Raw genomic sequence first — 23,705 nt, 5'->3', positions numbered from 1 at the left:
ATGCATATTTTTCTCTGTTTCTTAAAACAAGAGTTGATATTGGAAAAGTTAAAATAGAAGCATCATGCTGGGACAACCAAATTCTATCTTCAATTTCTGTATCTAGCATTCATCCAAGAATAATATTATAATAGAATATTCTTTGGAGATAAGAACTCATGATACATCATACACAAATTTAGAAATAGGACAAATTTATGATTTTGTAGCCAAGCCCACTTTAAATTAACTCAACGCCATGCCTACGTTTTAAATTAACTTGGTAAAGCTAGTTTGCTATGTATATCTATCAGCTCCAAACATAAAACATTTTGTTTACACAAATCTTTTATAGTGAAAATTAATTGACAAAACCCAAAAATATTTATTATATCATTAATATTAAACTTATTTATTTTTTAATATGTACAAAACTAACTGAAAATAAAATTAATAACCATTGTCGCCAGGTGAAATAATTTAATCAACAACGTTGATAAATGAAACGGAAAAAGTTGAAGGAAACGTGGCTTACGTTGGAAGCGAGGGTAAAGTAGGCAGAGTAATCCTGTGTAGCCAATTTTATATACAGCAAACTTTTAGGTGAACCACAACCGTTGATCATCCATCATACCGAATTTAAACAACGGCGAGAAAGTGACGAGCGCTCCAGATATGTTCTTCATGGATTATGAAGCTGGGGATGCAGGAGAGGATCGAAGGAGTTGAAATGAGGTCATAGCACTCGAGAAGCAGAAGTAGCACTGCACAACAGAAGCACATGCCATCGTCATGTCTCTGCTGGAGTCTTTGTTAGTAATCGCTTTCACTGACACATAAAAAGCGAGAAACGCACACACTCTCCCTCTCTTCTCAAATCGTCGTTGTCTTCCATGGCTATTCGACCTCCTGCTTCTTCTTCACTTTCGTCACCTTCTGGTAAATTTTTCGAACTCTTCTTTCTACGCTATTCAATTTCCGAAATACTATTACTCCGTCAAATAGACAATCCGTTAATTCATTTCGCAACAAAACGATTGGTCCTGGGGAAATCCTTTTGCTCATGCATGCTTATTTAAATCTAGTTAGATTATAATGTTCTCAAGTTATTAGGCTCAATCGAGTTTTTAAGTAGGAGAATGCTTCATTTGCTTTTACAATAATAGAACTGTGGAGTTCGCCGGAGCAAAATCAATAACTTAAATGTTTTTACGGTCTTAAGATTGTCAAGAAGTATAAAAGTTTTAGGGCTAAATGCGGATTTTAGGAATTTGATAACGAGAAGGAGCGCAAAATTTTGATCGAGACTATGTTGTTGTTATGGAGTGATAGAACTTATACGACTTTAGTTATTTTATACATTTTGAGATTTTCTTTTGTTTTATGTGATTTGAGTTACGTACACTACACATGCTAGGAATTTGACTTTGAGAGTTTTGACTTCGAGAGTGAGAGCAAATTTTTTACGGAGACGGGATTTTTTGTTCTCGAATGATAGAACATCTTAGATGATTTATAATTTTTTTACACATTTTTGACATTTCCGTTTCTTTTATGTGTTTTGAGATACTTGCCTACAGTACACTTGTTATCGTCTTTGACTTGAGGATTTATGTTGTGTTCAAATGCTCTCTCTTCTGGATGGTGTTTTCATATTTGTTCAACACTGTGTGTCTTGTAGAAGGGATATGTTACTCTACATCATATGGAATAACAAGCAATTCAATCAAACTTCCTATTGATGGCCGAAGATGGCATGACCTTGCCAGCACAAGGTGCTTATATATTGCATGTTGATGATTATTTACCCTTATTCAGAAAATAGAGTGATCAGTTTGAAAGTCAATTCACCCTTCTCTTGCTTATGGAATTGTAATAGTACTACATGTGGGATTATTCAATTTGTCTCTATTAGAGACAAGGAAATTAGGGAAAGATATTTTATATTTATTTGCATCCAAATTCCGTATCAGTATGGCACTCGACTATTATGAGTGACTTCTTTTCTTTCCTTCCCTTTTTATTTTTTTATAGGCCTTGATATCACTGTTAGATTCTTTTCAGGAGATACATTGGAAAGATACTGCACCAATGAGTCATAAGCAAATCCATATAAGAGATTACGACACCTCTTCAACTTAAAACTTTAAAACAATGAGTTTGTGGGTCTTTATATATTGCTCAACTTTTTTATTTCTACTCAAATGGGATTCAAATTCATACTTAGATTCCTAGCATCTAAAACCCTCAAAACAGTAATGCTATATTTTTAACGGGTTTAACTTTTATTTATGTGAGACCAATATTTTCAGTAGTCTCTTCCTTCTATTGATTCTGCAATCAAATATTCCATTTACTGTGTTAGTTGAAAATTAACAAAAACTGTGATTGCGGAAATTATTTATATGGGCTTGTTCTTGTCACTTGTGAAATCTTGTTTATGTTATTATTCTTCTTGAAAGATCTTAAATGCTTTGTTTCCTGAAACAGTTTTGGTTATCTTTAGGTACAAAAGTTCATGTTTTGGATTGCCACACCTCCTTTGGCCATCCACAGGGCATGATCAGTGCCTTTCAAAGGTTAATGTTGCTGCAGATTATTCAGATTCTATACCCGATTCTTCTGATCACATGGATGAACAAGGTTATCATCCTCTTGAAGAACTGAAAGGTTCTGATGATATAAAGCCAGCTAGACTCTCTCCTCCTGAAATGGCAAAAACAACTGTAGAGGTTTGTGCCTAAATGCATTCGTGAATGTGAAAGGAGTTAATTTGCTATATCTAGAGATGCAGGCTTAGCACACTTAATATGATTTTTCTATTTTGCTTAACGTATTTTGGTGGTATCCATATCCTTTTATCATCATGCCCTGTTTGTTGGCATTAGGCTAATAAAAACGCCTTGCTAGTATTTCCTGGAATGGTACACTGTGAACCACATGAGCAGATTTCATGGGCTGAGTTTCAATACCATATTGATGATTTTGGAGGTTTGTTTTTTTTTTGTTATATATATATATATATATATATATATATTTTGTTTATGATGTGAGAATTATCAATTACCTTAATGAATTCATGATTTAGTATTAAACATTGAGAATTTTAACTTATTGCTTTAATTTGTTTTTCTTTTCTGTAGATATATATTTTGAAATCTTTGATGATGCAAACATTTTGGCAGATCGTGGAGCTAACAATCCTGTGGTAGGAATTTAGTAGCGGTTTACAAAGGGATTTCATTGTTAGTCATGCAAAGAGTTACCGACTATGCTTAGCTGTTGAGATTTCTCTTTTTCTTCTCTACTCTAAGGATTATTCCACACCCTTTTTCTTATATTTCTCTGTCACCCTGTGATGCAAATTATTATTATTATTATTCTCTGTTTAAATTTGAAGTACATGAAAGCTGCATATATGTGTCAGGGAACCGTCTGATGCCTGTGTGTAGTATTTCTAGTTATAAGGTCCAGGCTTCTAATCTCTTCTTCCACTTACTTCTCTCTTGTTTCTTTTCTTTTCTTTATTTCTTTTGACTGATGTATTTGGGACTCCTTGTTAGATTTCATGTTTTCACTCAATAAAAAAGCCAATTTCACATATGAAGTTACTAATTCAGATCATGAGATTATGTACTCATCTTAAAAGTATTATTTTTTTAAGTGATTCAACTTTGTTTTTATTGAACAGCTTGAAGAGCTATATTTGTTGTTTGGACGGTAAAGTGAAGTAGTTTTGGCATGGTCTTTTTGTTTCCCCGTCCTTATCTATAACGTAGAAGTTGTGAAATTGATATTCAGGGTCTCTGTTTCTTCAGAGTGTTTTCATTGGAATGGACATCCCAATATATGATAATAATAGAAGAACTGCTAGTGAGTATGACATTTTCAATAATGGAAAGGATGATGAATTATTCACATTTGATGATGAAGATGATGTTGTTGAGGTTTGCATTTTCAGATGTTTAAATTATGGAATTTAGAAAGTTGTTTTAGTTACCAATTGTTTCTTTTTATGCATGTGAGTAATTTAAATCTGAAGTGTATTCTTCTTCAAACAGGTCTCTGAAATGGAGGAGTTTAACATTTCTGTGAATTGGGGACATCCTGACACTACAAACTCTATTCATCCAATTTATTTCTCGAAGTGTTTAACAAAGGTCCTCCATCCTCCCCAAAAAAGAACACAACAAAAACCGATAGATAGCTAATATCTCAAGTTTCAACATGAAAATGATTTAACAGATTCATAGGTTCTGGGAGAAATAACATTTATCCTTTACGATTTTTCTTCTAGGCGGTCAACAACGTGGAATATATTAAAAGAATGGACCATCCTTCAAATGGTGTTTCTATTATAGGGTTCCTTAGACCCATTTACGATGAAGAAAGGTCTTATCTAAGATGGATGTATCACACTGAAGATGGTACCGTATACATCTCTGGCTTGAGAGGTATCAGTTAACTACAAGATCGATATCCATGATCTACTGATTTCCTTTATACTCATTTAGTATAAAAGCATTAAGTTTTTCTAATAGCATCTAGCGGAGAACCATATACATTCCTAAAATTGAAATTTGTAGAGCATACATTTTCATTGAGGAGGGATGTAAAGTTTCATGTTGGAAGTTCAAGTTAAGGATGCACATGTACACCAATCCAGTTTTAACTTTTATGTCACTTTCATGTTTTTATTTATATGTAGAGCAATTAGTTTATTAATTTGTTGGCCAACTTATGTCTATTTTATGTAATACATTCTTGTTATGGCACAGTTATGAATAAGGGTGTTAAATGGCTCTGAACTTCTTCACAATTCTGTATTGTAGAATGATCTTGTTTAGTTGACTAAAGTTGTGACTCAAACTTGGTGTTAGTTGTTTGGGTTCACTACTATTGTTTGTTGGTTTTTGTCTAGTCAATCTAGTATTTCAATATAACAATCAAGCTTGAAGTTTGTCTTTGCAGTTCTCTGAGAATTTTGCATTTATATAACCTGCAGAGGCAAAGGCTCTTCTTTATCAGTGACATGAAATCTTAGTTTTTACAAAAAAGACTGTAGATTCATTGGTAAATTTTTTTAACTTTGTTCCTTTTCGATGATTGTATGGCGAAGATTCTTACTCAAATAGTATTGATGACCAAGGAAACAGTAATTCGACACTATATAGATTAGAGATCCTGAAAATCAAGCTCTACTCCTTGTATGGAAATCAGGTAGGTGTCACAAAACCGGTTCTTTCTTTCTTTGTCTATCTATCTATCTATATAACAACACCTTGTTATTAAGAGTGTGTGTTAATAATTTATGACTTCATTTTTGAAAAATACACCAAAAGGTGTAGCCTGCTAAAATACCCCTACAAAGCAAATGGGGGTACACTAGCAAATCCACAATATTTTTCTGTAATTTGAAGCATCATTAAGTTTGTTGAGATCTATATTCTAAATTTCAAATTATGAATGTTCTACATGTACACAAAAAATGCAGTCTGAAATTAGTGTGCTGGAGTTTCAAGATGCTGAACCTGATATTCTTGCACACTCTTCTTCGGAAATTCTGGAACGGTTCAACAGATTCTGTCATGATGATCTTAAAGCACTTTGCAAGAAGAAAGGTCTTGATGCTGAGGTAATCCAATTTTTCCCCCGCTTTATTCACTATGTAGATCTTTCAAATAAATCAATTTCACTGGATAATAGGTTATAAAATAATTCCACATTTATTTACATCTTCATTCTTTTCGTTTATGACATCAAATAAATGAAGGAAAGCCTCCCTTGTTTTCCATCGGATATACCAAACAAGGAAATTGATGACTCTTTACTTCTCTCCTTTTCTTTTCTATCTTACTTCCTCCCTCCATGATGATGCCAAGCAAATAAACTGTCGTAGGAAAGGACTTTTATTTGCTTCATTATCTGTTTTATTCTTTGATTTTGTGTCTACTGTTAACAATTGGTTTAAGCCGATTGTTTATTTTACTGTTACTATTACTTGGCTTCCAGGGAGCTTACCTGGTTGGGGTTGACAGCCTGGGCGTGGATGTTAGAGTTTTCTCAGGTGCAGAAGTAAAAACTCATCGCTTTCCATTCAAAATCCAGGTAAGGATTGTGGGTTTCCACAGAATGTACATTATTCGAGATTGATCTTGGACCCTCACCTGAACATCCTAGTCAAACATGCGTATTAGTTATTAAAACAATCTAATTGCTATCAACCTCTTACGGATAAGATAATTTGAGGGTTGACTGTGTAAGCTTATGATTTGTATGCTATCCAGTGTTTGATGCTGGACATTTACATGATAATGTTAAAATAACTCCAGTGGAACAAGGAAAACTATATTTGTATCATAACCCAAAACATATTGATGATTTAGTTTTTATAATATTTTTTGAATTTCTGAGGCTCCTGAATATTTGAAGCAAATCTACAAGTCTGAGGTTCTTAGTGAACCAATGTGCCACGCACATATAACAACATGCCTGCCTAGCACATGGGAAGATTTGAACTGGATTCGCCAGAAATATATATTTTGGTAGAATTTTGGGAAGTGGGCTTCATAATTAACAGTTTAATATCAGAAGATTAAATACAGGAAGGTAAACAAACCTTTGTCTGGGGTAAGGTGATGAACATTTGTGATCAGAAGAGTAGGGAACACTGTTGTGTCTGTGATTGACCAAGTGTGAAAGAAGTCTTTATGGTCCACAACCGTTCATTTAAGGCATTTTAATTTAATGGTTACCAAGAGCCTACAACATAGACTATTTTACTCCATGGACTTGGCTTATATAAGCTTTTGTAACTGATATAAATTTGCTAAAAGAAGAAACCTTCAGCCTGGCATGTTTTCGAATTAATTAATGGATTTTTCTTCACTTTGTAGGCTGCCACCATAAACGCAGCTGCAAAGCAGATTTGGCAACTCCTGTTTCCTCGATCTCAACGCAAGAAGAATATGAAGAAGTGGCGGACCACCACCATGATTTGATAGGTGATTGGTCCTTATTTGTTCACTTTGTCCTTCTCAATCTGTCCCTAGAGTCTGTTCTGGAGCGATTGATGTCTTCATGTATGAATAGTTCTATAATCTGTACATTTTTTCCAGAGTAAATCCTATACAGCATTTTTGGATACATCTTCAAAGTTTAGGAAAAGAGGTAAGGGTTGTGTCACTCTTCAAAGAAGATTAGTGGCTGCAAATAATAAACCCAAGTTTACTTAGGTTGATCTTTACTAATGCACAAAATTGAGAAGCAAGTACTTGTGTGTTTGTTTGCAAATTAAGCTTGTCAAATAGAGAGACACATTCCGATACATAAAACTGAGTAACGAGTATTTTATCTCATTGAGATAATCAACTGGTACGGTGAACCGTAACTTTTATCTAAAGATATCCATGTTGGCTCTATAATTTTATTTAGGTTGAAAAATGGTTGTCTTCTTTTTCCTCCTTTACTCCCTTATAAATTAGAAATGTTAAAATGTTCAGCTTTCTGTTTGGTGAATTATAAGGATAGCATTTATTCATTGTTTGGTGAAGAATAACTGATGCTTAAGGACAGCATTTATTCATAAAACTGTTTCCTCAGGAGATCATATTTTTTTAAATATGCAATTATTCTGTGATTAGTAAATTGTATATATAGTTTGAATTCCAGGATGATCTGTAGCATAGAACATGTTATCCACAAATTATTGTTTAGCTCCCATCCTTTTATAGCACGAGACATATTATTTTGGCAACTGCATAACCTGTATTCTTAGTAAATACTATTAAATATTCATTGCACATCTTTGTGCCGTTGGCCTGTTATTGTTATTTTATTTTCTGGGCGGTAGGAGCTCGAAAGCTATTTTCAAGGTAAAGTGTTTTTCACATTTTCTTACCTTGGAAGCCACTTTTAGTATGAATGTTGCTTAGCATAAAAGGTCTTACGTTTTTAGAATTAACTGTAAACTTACATTTTAGCAAGATAATGTTAGGAACTCATACCATTTGAACTTATGTTTGAAGCTTTTTTTTATAGATTTAGAAGCACGTTTAAAATATTCTATTTCAATTGATAGGCTTTCAATTAAGTTGCAACCATCAGGCTTTGAACATCTTTGATACATAATAATACCAGCGAACCATTGTTCAGTTGTCATTTTAGCTCCAACTAAATAATATATCCTCATCTACTCTATGTTGGTGCTCCTCATAATGCTGAGACCAATGAAAGGTTTGAGCTTTTGCAGGCTGCCACTTGAGCTATGAATGCTCATCTTTGTAGTATTATTAATATTATTAATTATTAATACGAATACATATTTGACATATGATATGTCAATATGCAACATATGCTGTTTTTTAAAATTTCGACACTTGCAAGGATATCATTTTTGACTTCTGCCAAATGGCAACTATCATGGGATGAAGACATCTTGCTCTTACGTCTTTATGACTCCTATGTTGTCACGTCTATTAATTTATGGTTGTTTATTGAAGTTTACCATTTTCTCTTGGCAATAAATTAATAATAACTGTCCTAAGAGATAGTTTGAATTAAGTAAAAAGAAAAGTAATATAAAGAGAAAGAGGAAAAATAGTGAAAGTTGCAAGTGATTTATTTGATATGATAGATTTTTATTTTGTAAATTGATATATTTTAAAAAATTAACGAAATGTTCCTGTGTTAAAAATAATATGTAATTAAATGGTAATAAGTGTTTAAATATTCACCATCTATTTCGAGTTAAATCACTGTCGATGGAAAGGGATAATTTAAAATATATATATAAATTAAGAATTGAAATAAATTTCAAACTAAAATAACTAATAGTCATTATAAAATTTTAGTAAAAGAAAAAGGTATATTTCAAAACAAAATTAAAATAAGCTACTCACCAAAATTCAAATTAGTTATTAGTTATTATTTATTTTATTATTATATACAAAATGTAAGTATTAATAAAATATTATTTATTGAATCAATTGGTTTAAGATATGAACAATGTTTAGTGCGACTAATAAAACAACTAAGCTAATTTGATTACAGAAAAAAAAATGAGTAAGATAGTCACAATAATTTATTCTGAGTTTATAATTTAAAAGTTATAGTTTGCTTTGTAACGTTCTAAATATTAAATAAATTGATTTTAAATTAAGATAATATAATAACATAATATCTTGGAGTTAATGATAATCTATTATATCATAATATATTAGTTGTAATAATATTATAGGTATGTATATAAGCTCCGTAACTCAGAAGTAAGAGATAAATAGTTTGTCGATGTTTGGTGTATCCAAGTTTAGTGAAATGACAGAAATAATATATTTCACTAAAATCTTGATTGACAAAACTTTAATTTAGGGAAAAAAATTTAAACAAAAAAATAGAGTACACTCCGTAGTTTACTCTATCATGTATGCTTAATAAAGTATAGGTCTTTATAAATTTTTGCACTTTTGTTGAATATTATTTAATTTTCTAGGTGCACTATGTAGTGACAATTTTTATCTATTTTTAATTAAGTTTTTTTTTTTAAATTTTTTCATTGATTGAGTTATGTGTTTATTTATCATTTTGCATATTTGTTTCTATATAGGACGATCACATCGATAACCGAGTACAATCTTTTTTAATCATTTTAGTCATCGACCACACTATTCTAACTATATTACCCCATTAATGATAAAATATTAAAACTAAAACCATAAAAACTCATTTAAAAAATATAAAAATTATTAAGAAAACAAAATTAATAATACTGTAACTTAAAATATCTAAATTTTTTTAGTAACTCGAAACTTAATTAAATTTTATTATATAATTTAATATTTTGTGTAGCAAATACAAATTTTATTAATATAATAAAATTATGAAGTTATATTCTTATCCATAATTACTGTTAAATATTTTAATCTAATAAGCTATAAAAAATAAAATATATTTTTAATTTTTAAACTTTGACGTAAATTAAAATTTTATGTTTTAGACTTTTGTTACATTTTTATTTTTAAACTTTGAAAATTATATATATATATATTTCTTTTAATTTAGTTAAGTTAGTTTGTTTTAAATGTTAGACAATTTTAGGATAATATTTAATTTTGAATTAAAAATTATTTTTCCATAATTAATAGCAACAGATTATGCTATTAAAAAGTAATCAAGACTTATATCGAAGGATTATCCATACTTATATATTTCTTCTTGGTGTTACGTATATCTCTTAATTTTACTCTTAAATATTTTTTTAAAATTAAAATAATTATTTTATAAATATTATCTTCTAAATAATCATTTATTTAACTTTATCAATTTTTTATTTGATATTTTTTATCTTAACTAATGAAAACACGTGCTATGTTTTTTATTTTTTAAATTTTGATAAAATTTTGAATTAAAATTAATAAAAAATACATAACTAATATTAAAATAGTTGCTAAACATAAAATTAGAAAAATAAAATATGTAACCAAAAGAAATATTTAAAAATAATTATTAAGAATGTAAAAGATTTTTAAAATAATAGTTGAAGATAAATTATTTATAAAATAATTAATTTTTAAAATACTAATTAAAGTTAAAATTAAAAAATGAAATATTAATATAAAAGAGATATCTCTTATTTATAATATTAACACTTTTATTATTTTTTATTATAATAAACACACATGCTAGGTATGTTTTTACCGGATAAAAGTAAAAATAAAGATTGTCTAAATGTTTGAATTTGACATAAGTAATATAATATTTTATATAAAAAAGATGGTCCATATAAAAGAGGTTCTGACTAGTGGTTATATTTCTTTTTAAACACTTTATCTTCTATATTTTCATTTTATTTTTCTAATTATAATATAAATCAATATTAATGTTAAATAGTTATTTAAATAAAAATTAAATAATTATTATCTTTAAGTAATTATAACATTTATTATATTTTAATTATTATATCTATTTACGTTTCAAACAAGATTTCTAGATCAAAATTTGCTTTCCAACCGATTTTTCGGATTGAATCTGGAAAATAACACGGCCAAAATTTAGGGTTTACGATTGTAGTTTTTTTCTTAAAGTGTGCTGTTTTAAAAGATTAAATGAAGGAGTAGTGTTAAATGTGTGAAAATCTCAAAAGAAGTCTCTATCTCTGTTTTTATCTTCTTCTTTTTTCCTTCTGGTTTGTTTCTCAGAAATAAATTCTGGGTTAATTTTGCGAACAAAAATTCAAGAAAATAAGATATCATGGCTCTGTCTTCTCTCTCTTCTGGACTTGTTTTGCAGAAGAATATGTGAAATTCTGAGAAACGACGAGGTGAGAGCAAATAGTTGTTGCAGTGGCCGTCCAAGGGTGAAACTTTGGCATATTTAAATGAGACCCCATCATTAAAAATTCAGTCTTTGATAGTCCTCTTCTCCTTGTTCTCATTCTCCCATCTTTGTCTGTTCTCTTCGGTCAACGTTGCTTTCTCTCTCCTCGAGTTTTGAAATATTGAATGATGACGCCGGAGAAGGAGAAGGAGAAGGAAAAAGAACAGGATCAGGTGGTGGTTGATGCAGGGATGAAGAGGTACAGGAATGGAGAAATCTGGGAGTTTGAGGATGACTTGGGTGTCTCAGATGGCGACCATGGTGTCTTGTTGGGTGTGGACGGTGGAACTACCTCCACTGTGTGCATTTGTATGCCCATGATTCCTTTTTCTCACTCTCAGCTCCATTCTCTTCCCACCCTTGCAAGGGCCGTTGCTGGATGCTCCAATCACAATAGTGTTGGAGGTAATTCATAATCCCCTCTCTTGTACACTTGGTGTTTGATGATTTCCCTTTGGGGCTTTGTCTCGAAATTTGATTTTCTTTTGTGGGTTTGTTGGAATATTTGCTGCGTGTTTGGGCATTTTGATTGATCTGGTTGTTTACATTAACACACTGTTTGGTTCAGTGTGTGTTGTGTTTCAATTCCCTTATTGGGTTGGGAACTATGGGGAGGATAAGAGAGACCTATTAGTTTGGATATACATTTGTTATGTTTAGGCAATTTGGTTATCAGAAACATTTTGTAATGGGGAAAGTGGCTGTTTGGTTATGAAGCCAAATGACTTGTTGATCTAAGGTAGTCACAAGCAATTATGACCTGCAACTAAACTGTTGAAGATTGATCATTTAGGAAAAGCTGCAATCTTATGTACATTCCTTGGTTTGAGTTGTTTAGGTCTTTTAAAGATTACATTCTTGTTATCGGGTTTTCTATCTGGCATTCTAAAGAAGCTTTGGCTACACTGTTTTTGTGTTTAGATGTGCCTATTTTTAATCTTCATTGTGCTCTCTCCCTTATTTTACAATAATGAAGTTCTTATTTTAACCATCCTGCTCTCCTCCCAAAAAAAATGCTGATATCTTATGGTTGCTGGACAAGTACTCTTGTACCATCTCCATTAGTTCGTTTTTGTGTGTTAAATTTGTGCATAAACAACAGACAAAGTTTCATGCATTCAACAGTTTAAAGAATTATATCTGTCATAATAAAATGAAGATCGAATTCCGGGGGAAATCTTATTATTAGCTGTTACCATTAATCACTTCTTCTGCAGATATTGCTGCAAGGGAAACAATAGAGCAGGTTATGGCAGATGCTCTTTCAAAGTGTGGTTCAAAACGATCTTCAGTCCGAGCTGTTTGTTTGGCTGTATCTGGTGTTAACCATCCAACAGATCAACAAAGAATTCTCAGTTGGCTTAGGTTGCTAAGCTTAATTTAAGTGTATCTTCATTTTTTTTTTTTGTGTGTGTGTTGATAAGAAGGCATATAAATCTATTTTTACTCATGCTATTGGAAGAAACTAACAAAGTTATTTATTTTATTTATCTCCTTAGCTTTTATAAGTAATGAATATACTTTGTTTTTATATCTAATGGCATATATGATCTGTATGTTAGTTTTTGTAATATATTAAATTGTGGTTGAATGTAACTGAGTTTTAAGCTGTTTATCATAATCTAATGGAAGAGAATTGTGTTCCTAAATAAAAAATAGAGACCATAAATGAAATCAGTTAATCGTATCATGAATAACAATGTTACTACTAAACTCAACCTTTATAAAGGAAAGTGATGACAAACATCTGCTATATTAGTTTACCTATATAACAAGTCTACTCCGTTATACCAGTTTTATATAAGATTGAAAGAAACTGACTTTCTTCATTGTTTTTAATTTGCCAAAGCCATATGCGTAAAATAACTAAAGCCAGGACCACAATACAAGTGGGGGACTTATCCATAAAGAATTGAAACTTATTCAATCTGTAGCTTATTTGTACATTCTGCTGGTTCAGTTCTTTAAAGATGATGTGTCATTTAATATCCATCATAGTTTATCTGTTATTCTAAAGACTGAACCATGCTGTGGCCTTATGTAAACAGGGATATATTCCCAAGCCATGTGAGGTTATATGTTCTAAATGATGCTGTGGCTGCTCTGTCAAGTGGAACAGTGGGTAAACTTCATGGATGTGTACTAATTTCTGGCACAGGGAGCATTGCTTATGGATATACTGAAGATGGAAAAGAAGCAAGATCAGCAGGTGCCGGACCGGTCCTAGGTGACTGGGGCAGGTAATCTAACTACTATTTCTTTGTTCATGAGACTTGTTTCATTTCTTCTGTAACACAAACCTTGAAAATTAGCTTAGTAAAAAGTGTAAATATGGAGACTAATAATTTCATTAGCCAGAAAAGGTTTTAACTTTGTAAATTGGTCCAACCTTAATCTTCTTAAAAGCTCTTTCTGTATCATATATATTGACATCACCCATATTATTGACAAAAGATATAAAAAGAGCCATGGGGAACGTCTTTCTCTTGGTGTCCAACTTGATTCCATATATTACTTGTTGAAAGTTTGATTTTTTATTTGCAGTGCATATGGAATAGCTGCAAAGGCACTAACTGCAGTAGTAAGAGCTTATGATGGTCGTGGTCCAAGTACAATGCTTGCCAGTAGTATTTTGCAAAAACTTGGTCTTTCTTCTGCAGAAGAAATAATTGCGTATGCATTATAGTTGTATAATTGTTCATTTATTTTCATTTGTGAAGTAAATAGCTAGTATTTGGAAATCTTACTGTTAGAAATGCAACAAGAGAACCAAAACTTACTACCTAGCCTATCCACAAAGCAAATGCAAACTAAGTTGACTTATATATATATATATATATATATATATATATATATATATATATTTCAAAGATGAGAAATTTTAAGTTGGAAGTAATTTTGTCAACGCAGTGCAATTTAATGTGATCATGTTATGTTCAGATGGACCTATGCAGATCCCTCCTGGGCCCGCATTGCAGCCCTTGTTCCAGCTGTAGTGATCTGTGCAGAGGCTGGTGATGAGGTTGCAAATAATATCTTACTAGAATCTGTCCAAGAGCTAGCTTCAAGTGTCAAAGCTGTTGTAGACAGACTTGGATTGTGTGGTCAAGGTTAGGGTATTTAAATTATTGTCATTTTTAGTGCATAAGTCAGTTTGGATGAGCTTCTCCCTAAGCTCCTCTTAAGGAAAAACAAATGAGATTAGCTTCTCCATAAGCTAAGCTAAAGTTAGCTTATGCATAAGCTAACTTGTAAAAGTTAGTATCTCTATATTTTTGTTTTTAACTTGTGCATAAGCTAATTTTAGCATTGGGAGATGTTAAATTCATTTTTTCCTTGTTTTTATCTCCTATAAGATTTTATGCAGAAGTTCATCCAAACAAACATCTTGAATGTTCTCCTATCTTGAATTGACAGTGTGATTAAAATTTGTACTAGTTGAGTTGGCCTCCAGAATATTCTTGTAAAATATAGTAGTGTTCTTTGGCATGAATGTTTGGATCATTTACATGGATTATTGATCTTTTCTCCTTCTGTAATGAATATTGTGCAATGAGTTGTAGTCTGTAATTTTTGCAGATGGAAAGAGTTCCTTTCCCCTGGTGATGGTTGGTGGTGTTCTGACAGCACATAGGGGGAGCTGGGATATAGGAAAAGAAGTAATCAATTGTATTTCCAAACAGTTTCCTGGGGTAATTCCCATTAGACCTAAGGTATTTCCAAATATTTATCATTTTATTTTGGAGATAATCTTTTATCTTTTTTGAAAACAATTGCACATAAGATAAAATCCCTTTTTGTAAATTGTTTCGAAGTTAGTATTTGACATTTTGAAACTAGAGGAGATACTATTTGGAATATAACAACACTTTCTGTAGAACATCCTTAGAAAACTTTTTAACTAGGAATCAAGTTATGTCCCCAGATATCAATAATCAATGTTCTTTAAATATCCATATTCAATGTTTTTAACATGTATGTTTTATTGCACAACAGGTGGAGCCTGCTGTTGGTGCGGCATGGTTAGCATGGAATTTTATCATGAAAGAATACAAAGAACTGAAAAATGATGAAGTGAATTATGAGAGGAAAATGTAGAAAGAAAAAGAAAAGCGACAACATGGAATTCTTGATGATTAAAAGTGTATATTAGACAAGGATGAAAGTGTGGATACCTATGTTATGCCATGTAGTTTATGTATGATTCAATATCTCTGGTGTGATTATTGTTAGGGTTCATGGCAAATGGTAGGCTTAGTTCCTTGAGTCATGATTACCTTAGCAAAGGTGGTAACTATGCTTGTGTATATAATTTTTAGTGGCATAAACATGGTAGAGAAGTGTCTTCGTTGTCTTGAAGCTGATACTTTTTTATCATGAATTGTTTACAGAATGAAGATGAGCATTTTGGAACAGCCAATGATTACGTATTTGTCTGAATATTGTCTTTTTTTGAGGTATGCCAGACCCGGATGGTTTAACAATTCAAAAATCTGTTAAACTATGTAAAATAGATCAAAATTTAGTTTAGTTAAATGTTCTTGGAACAAGTTTCTATCTTATGTGTATGCATTACTTAGATTTTTTGAAGTTTAATATCACTTTTAAACAATATTTTTCAGAATTATCTAATATGTTTTCTTAATTTTTTTTTGGTTAAGTAGTCTTTATATTTGTTAAAAGTATTCATGAAACGTGTGATTTGCACTATTACGTTATCAATACCAATTTAATAAGAAAATAGATAAGTTACCTCGTAACAAATATGAAAATTATATTAAAAAAAATTAAAGGACCAAATTTAATAATTCCAAAAAATATTAGAAAAAAAGGTAATATTAAAACATATTTTAAAAATACTAGTCCTTAACTTGCTATTAAAATGTGGTTCTCGCAATGATTCTTAGTGACATCAATTTCTGTTGTGGAATCCTGGGTATTATACAGTGGAGTATAAAAATAAGATACTGTATTTAAAAAAGCAAACTTATAAAAAGTTGCTGTTTTATGCTGTATTTTTTTTTTCTTCAACAAAAAGTAGCTTGATTCAGAAATTTCTTAAATGGTATTAAATATATTTAACAGCTTTAAAAGTTTTAAATTCATTATTTGTGTCTCTTAACTTATTTTTATCGGTATTCATATTAAAGATTTAATATTATGATTAAAAAAATCAGGTATAATTTTTTATTAAATAGAGATAGAGAAATATTTAACCAAACAAAAACTTGTAAATTTTCACAATTCACTTTCCTCTTACCAAACTTTTCTCTCCACGTACAAGGTTAATATAATTCTCCTTCCGAATTTTCAGAAAACAAACTTCTAAATTTCTACAGTTCTCCCATCCTAAACTTCTACATTTTAGTTATTCCTGTCACTGTTTTGTTTATTTTTATAAACATGTTACAACTTTGTAGACCCTCTTGGATCAATGGAGCCTGCTTCTGTTTCAGGCCGAAAATTAAAACCAGGAAAGACAGGATCTATCTAATACACATGATTCTAGCATAATAATTTCAGTATAAAATAGAACACCATATCTCCCCATGATTATCTAAAGCACTTTACCTGCCATTTACTACTTTGAGCAACATAAATACAGTAAATAAATTGAATCACCACTTCATACAGCTCCCTCTTCAAAACTTTTCATGCACGCATATTCGTGTGTACACATTTTCAGGATCATTGTGAGATTCAATGTCCATGGATGGAGGTGGAACCCTCGGAATACAGCCTTCCCTTCTCCTTTATAGATGTTTCAAAAAAATAACAGATCTAAGACTGAACCAAAAGTCCCAGAAAAGAAAAATCCTATGCTCGTAGAACTTCTGATTATATATATGACCTTCCCAAATTCTTACTAATTAGTAATACAAAGACTAGCCAAGAAGCCGCCTTTAAGTTTCAGAGAAAGTGACAGATGCAAACTCTACAAGAACTAAACCACCAAGAAATAAGGGTAGCGCAATCTTTTTTTTATATTTTGTAAGGTTAAAAAGGTCTTCTATTGTTCTGATTACTACCACGAGAATCACCAAAGCCACTAGATTGACCCGAACGATCTGAACCACCAAATCCCCCAAAATCATCTGGACGACTAAACCTAGACCCACCAGATGATCGACCAGATCTACTTTCTGATTGACCTGAGCCAAAGCCACCAGATGAGCCAAACCTACCAGTGCTTGGTCCACCATATCTACTCATTTCACCAGATGAATTTCCAGAAAACCCCCCTCCTGATTGACTGAAACCAGACCCACCAAAACGATTATAACTTTGTCCACCAAACCTTTCACCAGAATCCCCAAAGCTAGAGCGGCCAAATCCACTGTTATTGTAGCCGCCAGAACGGCCAGATCCAGGACCACGGCTAAAACCTGTATCACCATAACGACGATCCCTTGTACTTCCAAAAGAACCAAACCGCCCACTGCCCATGCCAACCGTGTCCATGGATGCACTATCCACAGCAATCCTTGGTAGCTGAAAAATATGAATACAGGAATAGAAAGGAATCAATAAATAATTATATAACTAAAAAAGTCCAAACTTCAAAATGTAATTAGCATATTAGGGAGAGCACTGGAAAAAGAAAACGGTAATAACAACTAAGGGAACATTCAGATTGAATTTATCAATTTCCAGGTCAACCTGACTTGCAAGGTTCAGATCCCATTGTGCATTGGCAGGACGGGATTTTAGGCAGCAGGAATATATGCTGCCTTAATAGTGTAGCCTCAATCTCAATGACCAGAAAATTAGTAATTAACAAGGTACAACTACAAGTGCAAAAGATAGACAAAATTCAATAAGATGCATGCAAAAGGAGATCACCTCTGTAAATCTACAGCCCACATCACGCTCAATAAGCCTCACAGCCCTTGATTGATCTTCTGTATACACAAGAATAGCAGTTCCTTTCTTACCAGCACGACCTGTCCGCCCAGATCTATGAACAAATATCTCCGAAGAATTGGGAAGATCATAATGTATTACCTATATCAGGAAAGCAGGTCAAAATTTCGTATCTAAAAATTGCATGACACGATAACAATATTGTTCATAATATATCACAGTATTTACATATGCACATGACATTAAACATTAAAGAAAGGTACATTGAGAAAGACTACAAACACGGAACAATAACAAATCAAACAGAGAAATAAAATCTAAGTGAGGTACAAAATTTACAGAACAGAACTATGAACAGCACAGGCGATGACAGAATACACCTAGAGTGTTGCACGATTAACAAAAATATCAAATACACTGACAAGAAAAAGCAAAACTAATAATCAAGGATATATCATTAAGAAAATGATAGCTTGTCTTCAAATTCGATCAAACACAAGAAAATTTTCCTATGGAAATAAAAAACCAGTAATACAGAACTCACAAGATCAACATTAGGTATATCAAGCCCACGTGAGGCAACATCAGTTGCCACCAAAACGTTAAAATGCCCATTTCTGAAGCCAGCAAGAGTTCTTTCCCTCTGAGCTTGTGATATGTCTCCGTGCAAAGCCTCACACTGAACACTTTTTGCCATGGTATACGATAATCGGTCTGCATCACGTTTTGTTTGAGTGAAAACAATACACTTTCCTCCTTTTGCATGTTCCTAAAAAAGGATATATCTTTAGGAAACAGATATAAAGAAAGAAATCCAGCAACAAGTTTCCTCCGGGTCAAAAGGAACCAACCTTACCCTTGCTCCATGGCTCACCCTCTAGTTACACACACACACATATTTATATTCTAGTAAAAGCTTAAGGAAAAAATGTAATAAAACTCCAGAAACCTATTTGCGATAGAGTAATTTTAGGCTTAGAATTTAGCTTTGGGACCTAACTCAACCCCCCAAAACTTACTTATAAAGTAAGGACTCCTCAACCTTTACAAGCTCTTTTTAATTTTATATCATATCTCTTGTTGAGGGGGGTCTAAGCACCACCCTTGAGGTTGCCGTTGAGGCAGCCCCCTCCTAACACAATGAAACTAAGGCAAGCTAGGATTGACCTCTGTTAAGGTGATTTTCAAACAGATTAACTATCACTAATCAGAACTACCAATCAAATTGGTAAATGATGGTTTCAGAAGGCATACTGTTATTAGCTGTGCAAGAATTCCCGCTTTAACATATAAGTCAGATGCAATGGAGTACAGTGAAATTCCATCTGCTAACTTCTGATCAGAATCTCCAACCTACAGCACCAATAAGTTTCCAGTTAAAAATAACGTGTACTCCCAGACATGCACACAACACATCCAATGTATAGACATTAAAACATGATAAATTTATTACTCAAAGAAGTTCATGCGCCCTACAAGTTAATCTAATAGGTTTATTTTGTACATTATATCCTGCGAGAGGAAGAACAATCAAATCAAATTAAAAGATATCTAAGAATTGCAAATGGTTACAGGCATTCTCCTAGTGCCTAGAAAGGAACTTCAAGCTTACCAGATCAATGGTCAGGGGATCATTCAGGTAATTGCGTGAAATCTGCTTTATCCAAGATGGCATTGTTGCAGAGAACATAAGAGTCTGACGTTTGGGGGGCAACCTTTCCAAGATCTTCTCCACTTCCTCCTGGAAGCCCACTTGAAGCATCTGATCAGCTTCATCAAGAACAACAAATTGAACTTCCTTCAGATTTAGAGCACCTCTGTTGAGAAGGTCAATAATCCGACCAGGTGTTCCCACAGCAATATCAACCCCATAATCGAGCTGCCTCATCTGCTTAGAGATTGGCGTACCCCCATAAACACAAATAGTATCCAAGTTAGGTGCCGACTCATAGAATTCCTTCTCAACCTGCTTAGCAAGCTCCCTAGTTGGAGCCAGAACTAAAGCCAAAGGATCCCTTCCCCGCCTGCCACATCAATCACAAAAATAAAATGTATAGTTAAAGACACAAATAGCATTTCCATGATTCTATCCACACCAACATCAATTACCAAGTCCACCTTCAACTCTAACAGAGAAACAACGGCAAAATTTAGGTAATAACGAAACATAAGTATCACGATAACTAAAATTAGAACCAACCCATGCTTCGCATTAAACTGAATGATCTTATCCATGATGGGTATCCCAAATGCAAGAGTCTTCCCAGTTCCAGTCCTAGCTCGACCAATCATATCACGACCTTGCATAGCAGGTTCCAGCACGGCCCTCTACAATACAACAACCCAATTAACTAAAAAAAAAAAAAACTTAAAGCTACTAAACATCTAAACTACACGTCGTTGATCATTATAAACCACGTATCATGCAATCATGCTATGCATCATCGCATAAACCCTTAGGAGCAAAGCAAACCTGAATGGGGAAGAGCTTGGTGATGCCTTTCTTGGCCAAAGCTGAGACAATATCCTGAGAGATTCCGAGCTTCGCGATCTCGAGTCCCTCGTCGGCGTTCCCTTTAGACCCTTCTTCATAAGGGAATTCGTCAACAGCATATTCAGCGCGGTGATATAAAGAATAACGGAAATTCAAAGGAACCGGTTTGGAGTGAAAGTTTCTGGGAATGAAGGCAGCGGAGAGTGGCCGGAAGTCGTTGCTGGCGGAGATTACGACGGCGGGGAAAGCGCGCCTTGAGAGGGTGGAACAAGTTCTTCTGAGGATTGCGGTTAACATGTTGTAGTATTGTGTGGCAAGAAAATGGAAAATGGAAACCCTAACAGACTTCAATTCAGGGTTTAGGGTTTTATGACAATAGAAAATTGGAAATGAAGAAGAAGATATATCAGTTCAGTTCAGTAAAGGGTGGCACAATCTTCTGTGTGCTTCTTCTTAATGCTCCCTATGACTTCTTTTATTCCACACCATAGATTAAGCAGAATCTTTTTCCCCTCTTTCACCAAAAAATAATCTCATTTTATTTTTTGAAATTAATTTGGTTATTGTAAGAGTAAGATTGATTTATTGCAGGGATGAAAACTTTGTCAGAATTTCGCAAAACAAAATTCCGAAGGGACTTTATGATTTTTTTTTTCTAACGGGGGAGGAAAATTTTGAAAAAATATATAAAATTAAAATTAAGAAAAATAATTAACATATAATTTATACTTTAAATGGAATACTTTTTAATATAAATTTATTTTCTATATTTACTAAAATATAATAATAAATTCTTGTTATAAATAATATTTGAGAAAAAACTTATATAAAGAAAACACATATCTTTTGTATTTAATAAATAAAATCTGAATTTGTTAAAAAAAAATTGAATATTTAATGATAAATAATTAAACTCAATTTATTTGGTAAGGAAAGGTGAAATGAAAGAAAATGCTTTAAACTAAATTGATAATTGTTATTTGAATTTGGTTTGGATAAACATGATTTTTCATGTTGCATACTTCAATGAAGAAATTAAAAACTTTTTTAGTAATTGATAATTTGTGTAATTTACACTCGGTTTTCATAATGTAATTTACACATGAATGGTTGAAATACCAGCTATATGAAATTGTCAAATAGCTTATTAAGAACGTTTAATATCATTGTCAATTATTAAATTTTCCATCTATCTTTCATTCACTTTTTATGCAAATCATTATAATAAGATTAAATTACATTTTTTATCATTATATTTGTTAAGTAGTAGTGTTAAATTGGTTTTTAGATTTTAATTGTTTCAATTTGGTCCTTGTTTTTAAAAAAATTATTCAATTTGATATTTACTGTCAATTTTGACCAAACAGTGTTAAAATCAACGTTACATGTTAATTTGGGATTTTTAAAATTTTTTTTTTTACACATGTCATTTCACAATCGTGCCACGTGTCAAAATGATTCAATTTGGTCCATATATTTATTTTTTGTTTAAATTTAGTCACAATTTTTGAAAAAATGAAGCAATATTATCTCTCATTAAATTGTGACTCAATCTACTTTTGTTATAAATCTTATGATGATATTCTTACTAAAATCTATATTTTTATTAAATATTTTTAAAAATATTTTTAAACAAACATGTAGTTTTTAGTTTTATTATTAAACAAAAATAAATCTCAAATTTAATTTCAATAATTAACCATTTTTGTGATCATATATAAAGACATCAAGTGTACCATATTATACAAACTCAATGAAGATTAAAAATCAAATAACTTATCACCTATAAGTTTATGAACTAAATTTCAAGTTCAAAACAAAATCAGAGTTTAAAGTTTTGTATAAAATTTAAAGTTAATTTAAAAATATTTGTATAAATATTTAATAAAAACGTTAATTTTAATAAAAATGTCACCATACTATTCATACAAAAAGTAATCTGAGTCTCAATTTAAGGAGGGATAATATTGCTCAATTTTTTACATGGTACTAAAAAACAAATATAGGAACTAAATTGAATCTGACACAATTATGAAGTGACACATGTAAAAAATAATAAAAATTAAGAATTAAAAAAAAACAGAAATTGACACGTGACATTGATTTTAACACAGTTTGGTTGTCAAACTAAACATAAAAATCAAATTGAATCAATTTTATAAAAACAAAGACCAAATTGAGACAGAAAAAAATTAAAAACCAAATTGACATTACTTGACAAATATAATAACCAAAGAGTAATTTAACCTTATAATAATAATAAATTTAGCTATATATTATACGAAATCAAAAAACTTTCACCCTTAAATTATTTTTATTTTTTCTTAAAACCAATTAAAATTTAATCTTAACATTTCTAACTATTTATTTTAAATTTTGTTCTCTAATTTTAGTTTATTATTTTTTATCTTTTAAAATTTTTATCTCCTTTTAAAAATAAATCAGAAAATTCTTCCCAAACTTCGTTCTCCAAAAAGTTAAATTTTGATGACATTTTTTACATCAGAAAAAAAAAAAAAACTAATTGAAAATTCAACTTTCCAAAATCCAAAATCTCAAATGCTTTAGTGAACAACTTTATTCAAATAAATAAAGAAAAACATTGATTTGTTTGAAGAACGAGTATTCATCATTAAAAACATTCGAACAACTTTATAATTTTTTTTATACTATCAATCATTTATCGATTCAAAAAGACATGTATATTCAATACATCAATACATATCATAGAAACAAATATCAAATAGTTCAAATTTTAGCCTATAAATAATTTAAGGCCCTATTTTAAATTATCCGGATATTGACATAGTAAATATTTTCCTTGCACGGTCTTTATTTTTCATTCGCATTGTACCTAACTATCAGATTCTTTCTTGATCAATAATTTATACATCCAAACATAAAAAAATAGTATAAAAACAATAATATAATATATAAGTAACTATTTTATTCAAGTTCATTCAATAAATAAAATATTTATTTTGACTTTTATTTT

At 31.5% G+C, this 23,705-nt stretch overlaps 3 protein-coding genes across 5 annotated transcripts; 2 read left to right on the top strand and 1 right to left on the bottom strand.

Moving 5' to 3' along the window:
• The first annotated feature begins 680 nt into the window (after positions 1-680).
• LOC114194492 (uncharacterized protein At3g49140) lies at positions 681-7,337 on the top strand. Of its 3 annotated transcripts, none has more exons than XM_028084752.1 (12): positions 681-918; positions 1,661-1,754; positions 2,486-2,711; positions 2,868-2,970; positions 3,123-3,187; positions 3,798-3,926; positions 4,041-4,139; positions 4,277-4,433; positions 5,099-5,199; positions 5,474-5,614; positions 5,992-6,087; positions 6,876-7,337. In XM_028084752.1, the coding sequence occupies exons 1-12, from the start codon at positions 873-875 to the stop codon at positions 6,978-6,980; spliced, it is 1,362 nt and encodes a 453-aa protein (XP_027940553.1). In that variant the 5' UTR covers positions 681-872; the 3' UTR covers positions 6,981-7,337. The 3 variants fall into 3 exon arrangements, with proteins under 3 accessions (XP_027940553.1, XP_027940554.1, XP_027940555.1); XM_028084753.1 differs by having other exon boundaries at positions 2,470-2,711; XM_028084754.1 differs by lacking the exons at positions 2,868-2,970; positions 3,123-3,187.
• Positions 7,338-10,995: 3,658 nt separating this feature from the next.
• Positions 10,996-15,775, top strand: LOC114194676 (N-acetyl-D-glucosamine kinase). Its single transcript, XM_028085039.1, has 7 exons — positions 10,996-11,757; positions 12,570-12,717; positions 13,401-13,592; positions 13,897-14,025; positions 14,293-14,462; positions 14,932-15,065; positions 15,349-15,775. Exons 1-7 carry the CDS (start codon positions 11,478-11,480, stop codon positions 15,448-15,450), a joined length of 1,155 nt encoding a protein of 384 aa, XP_027940840.1. The 5' UTR covers positions 10,996-11,477; the 3' UTR covers positions 15,451-15,775.
• A 1,080-nt stretch (positions 15,776-16,855) lies between these two features.
• Positions 16,856-21,140, bottom strand: LOC114194459 (DEAD-box ATP-dependent RNA helicase 9-like). The gene is made up of 7 exons (XM_028084687.1): positions 20,690-21,140; positions 20,417-20,544; positions 19,829-20,240; positions 19,471-19,569; positions 18,761-18,985; positions 18,196-18,357; positions 16,856-17,844 (listed from the first exon to the last, which is right to left on the bottom strand). The coding sequence occupies exons 1-7, from the start codon at positions 21,005-21,007 to the stop codon at positions 17,350-17,352; spliced, it is 1,839 nt and encodes a 612-aa protein (XP_027940488.1). The 5' UTR covers positions 21,008-21,140; the 3' UTR covers positions 16,856-17,349.
• Between the last annotated feature and the right edge of the window lie 2,565 nt (positions 21,141-23,705).

This window comes from Vigna unguiculata, chromosome 8 (genome assembly GCF_004118075.2).
Source record: "Vigna unguiculata cultivar IT97K-499-35 chromosome 8, ASM411807v1, whole genome shotgun sequence".
Classification (NCBI taxonomy): Eukaryota; Viridiplantae; Streptophyta; class Magnoliopsida; order Fabales; family Fabaceae; genus Vigna; species Vigna unguiculata.
Note: the sequence above shows the minus strand (reverse complement) of the source record. Positions and strands in the feature narration are given on the sequence as shown.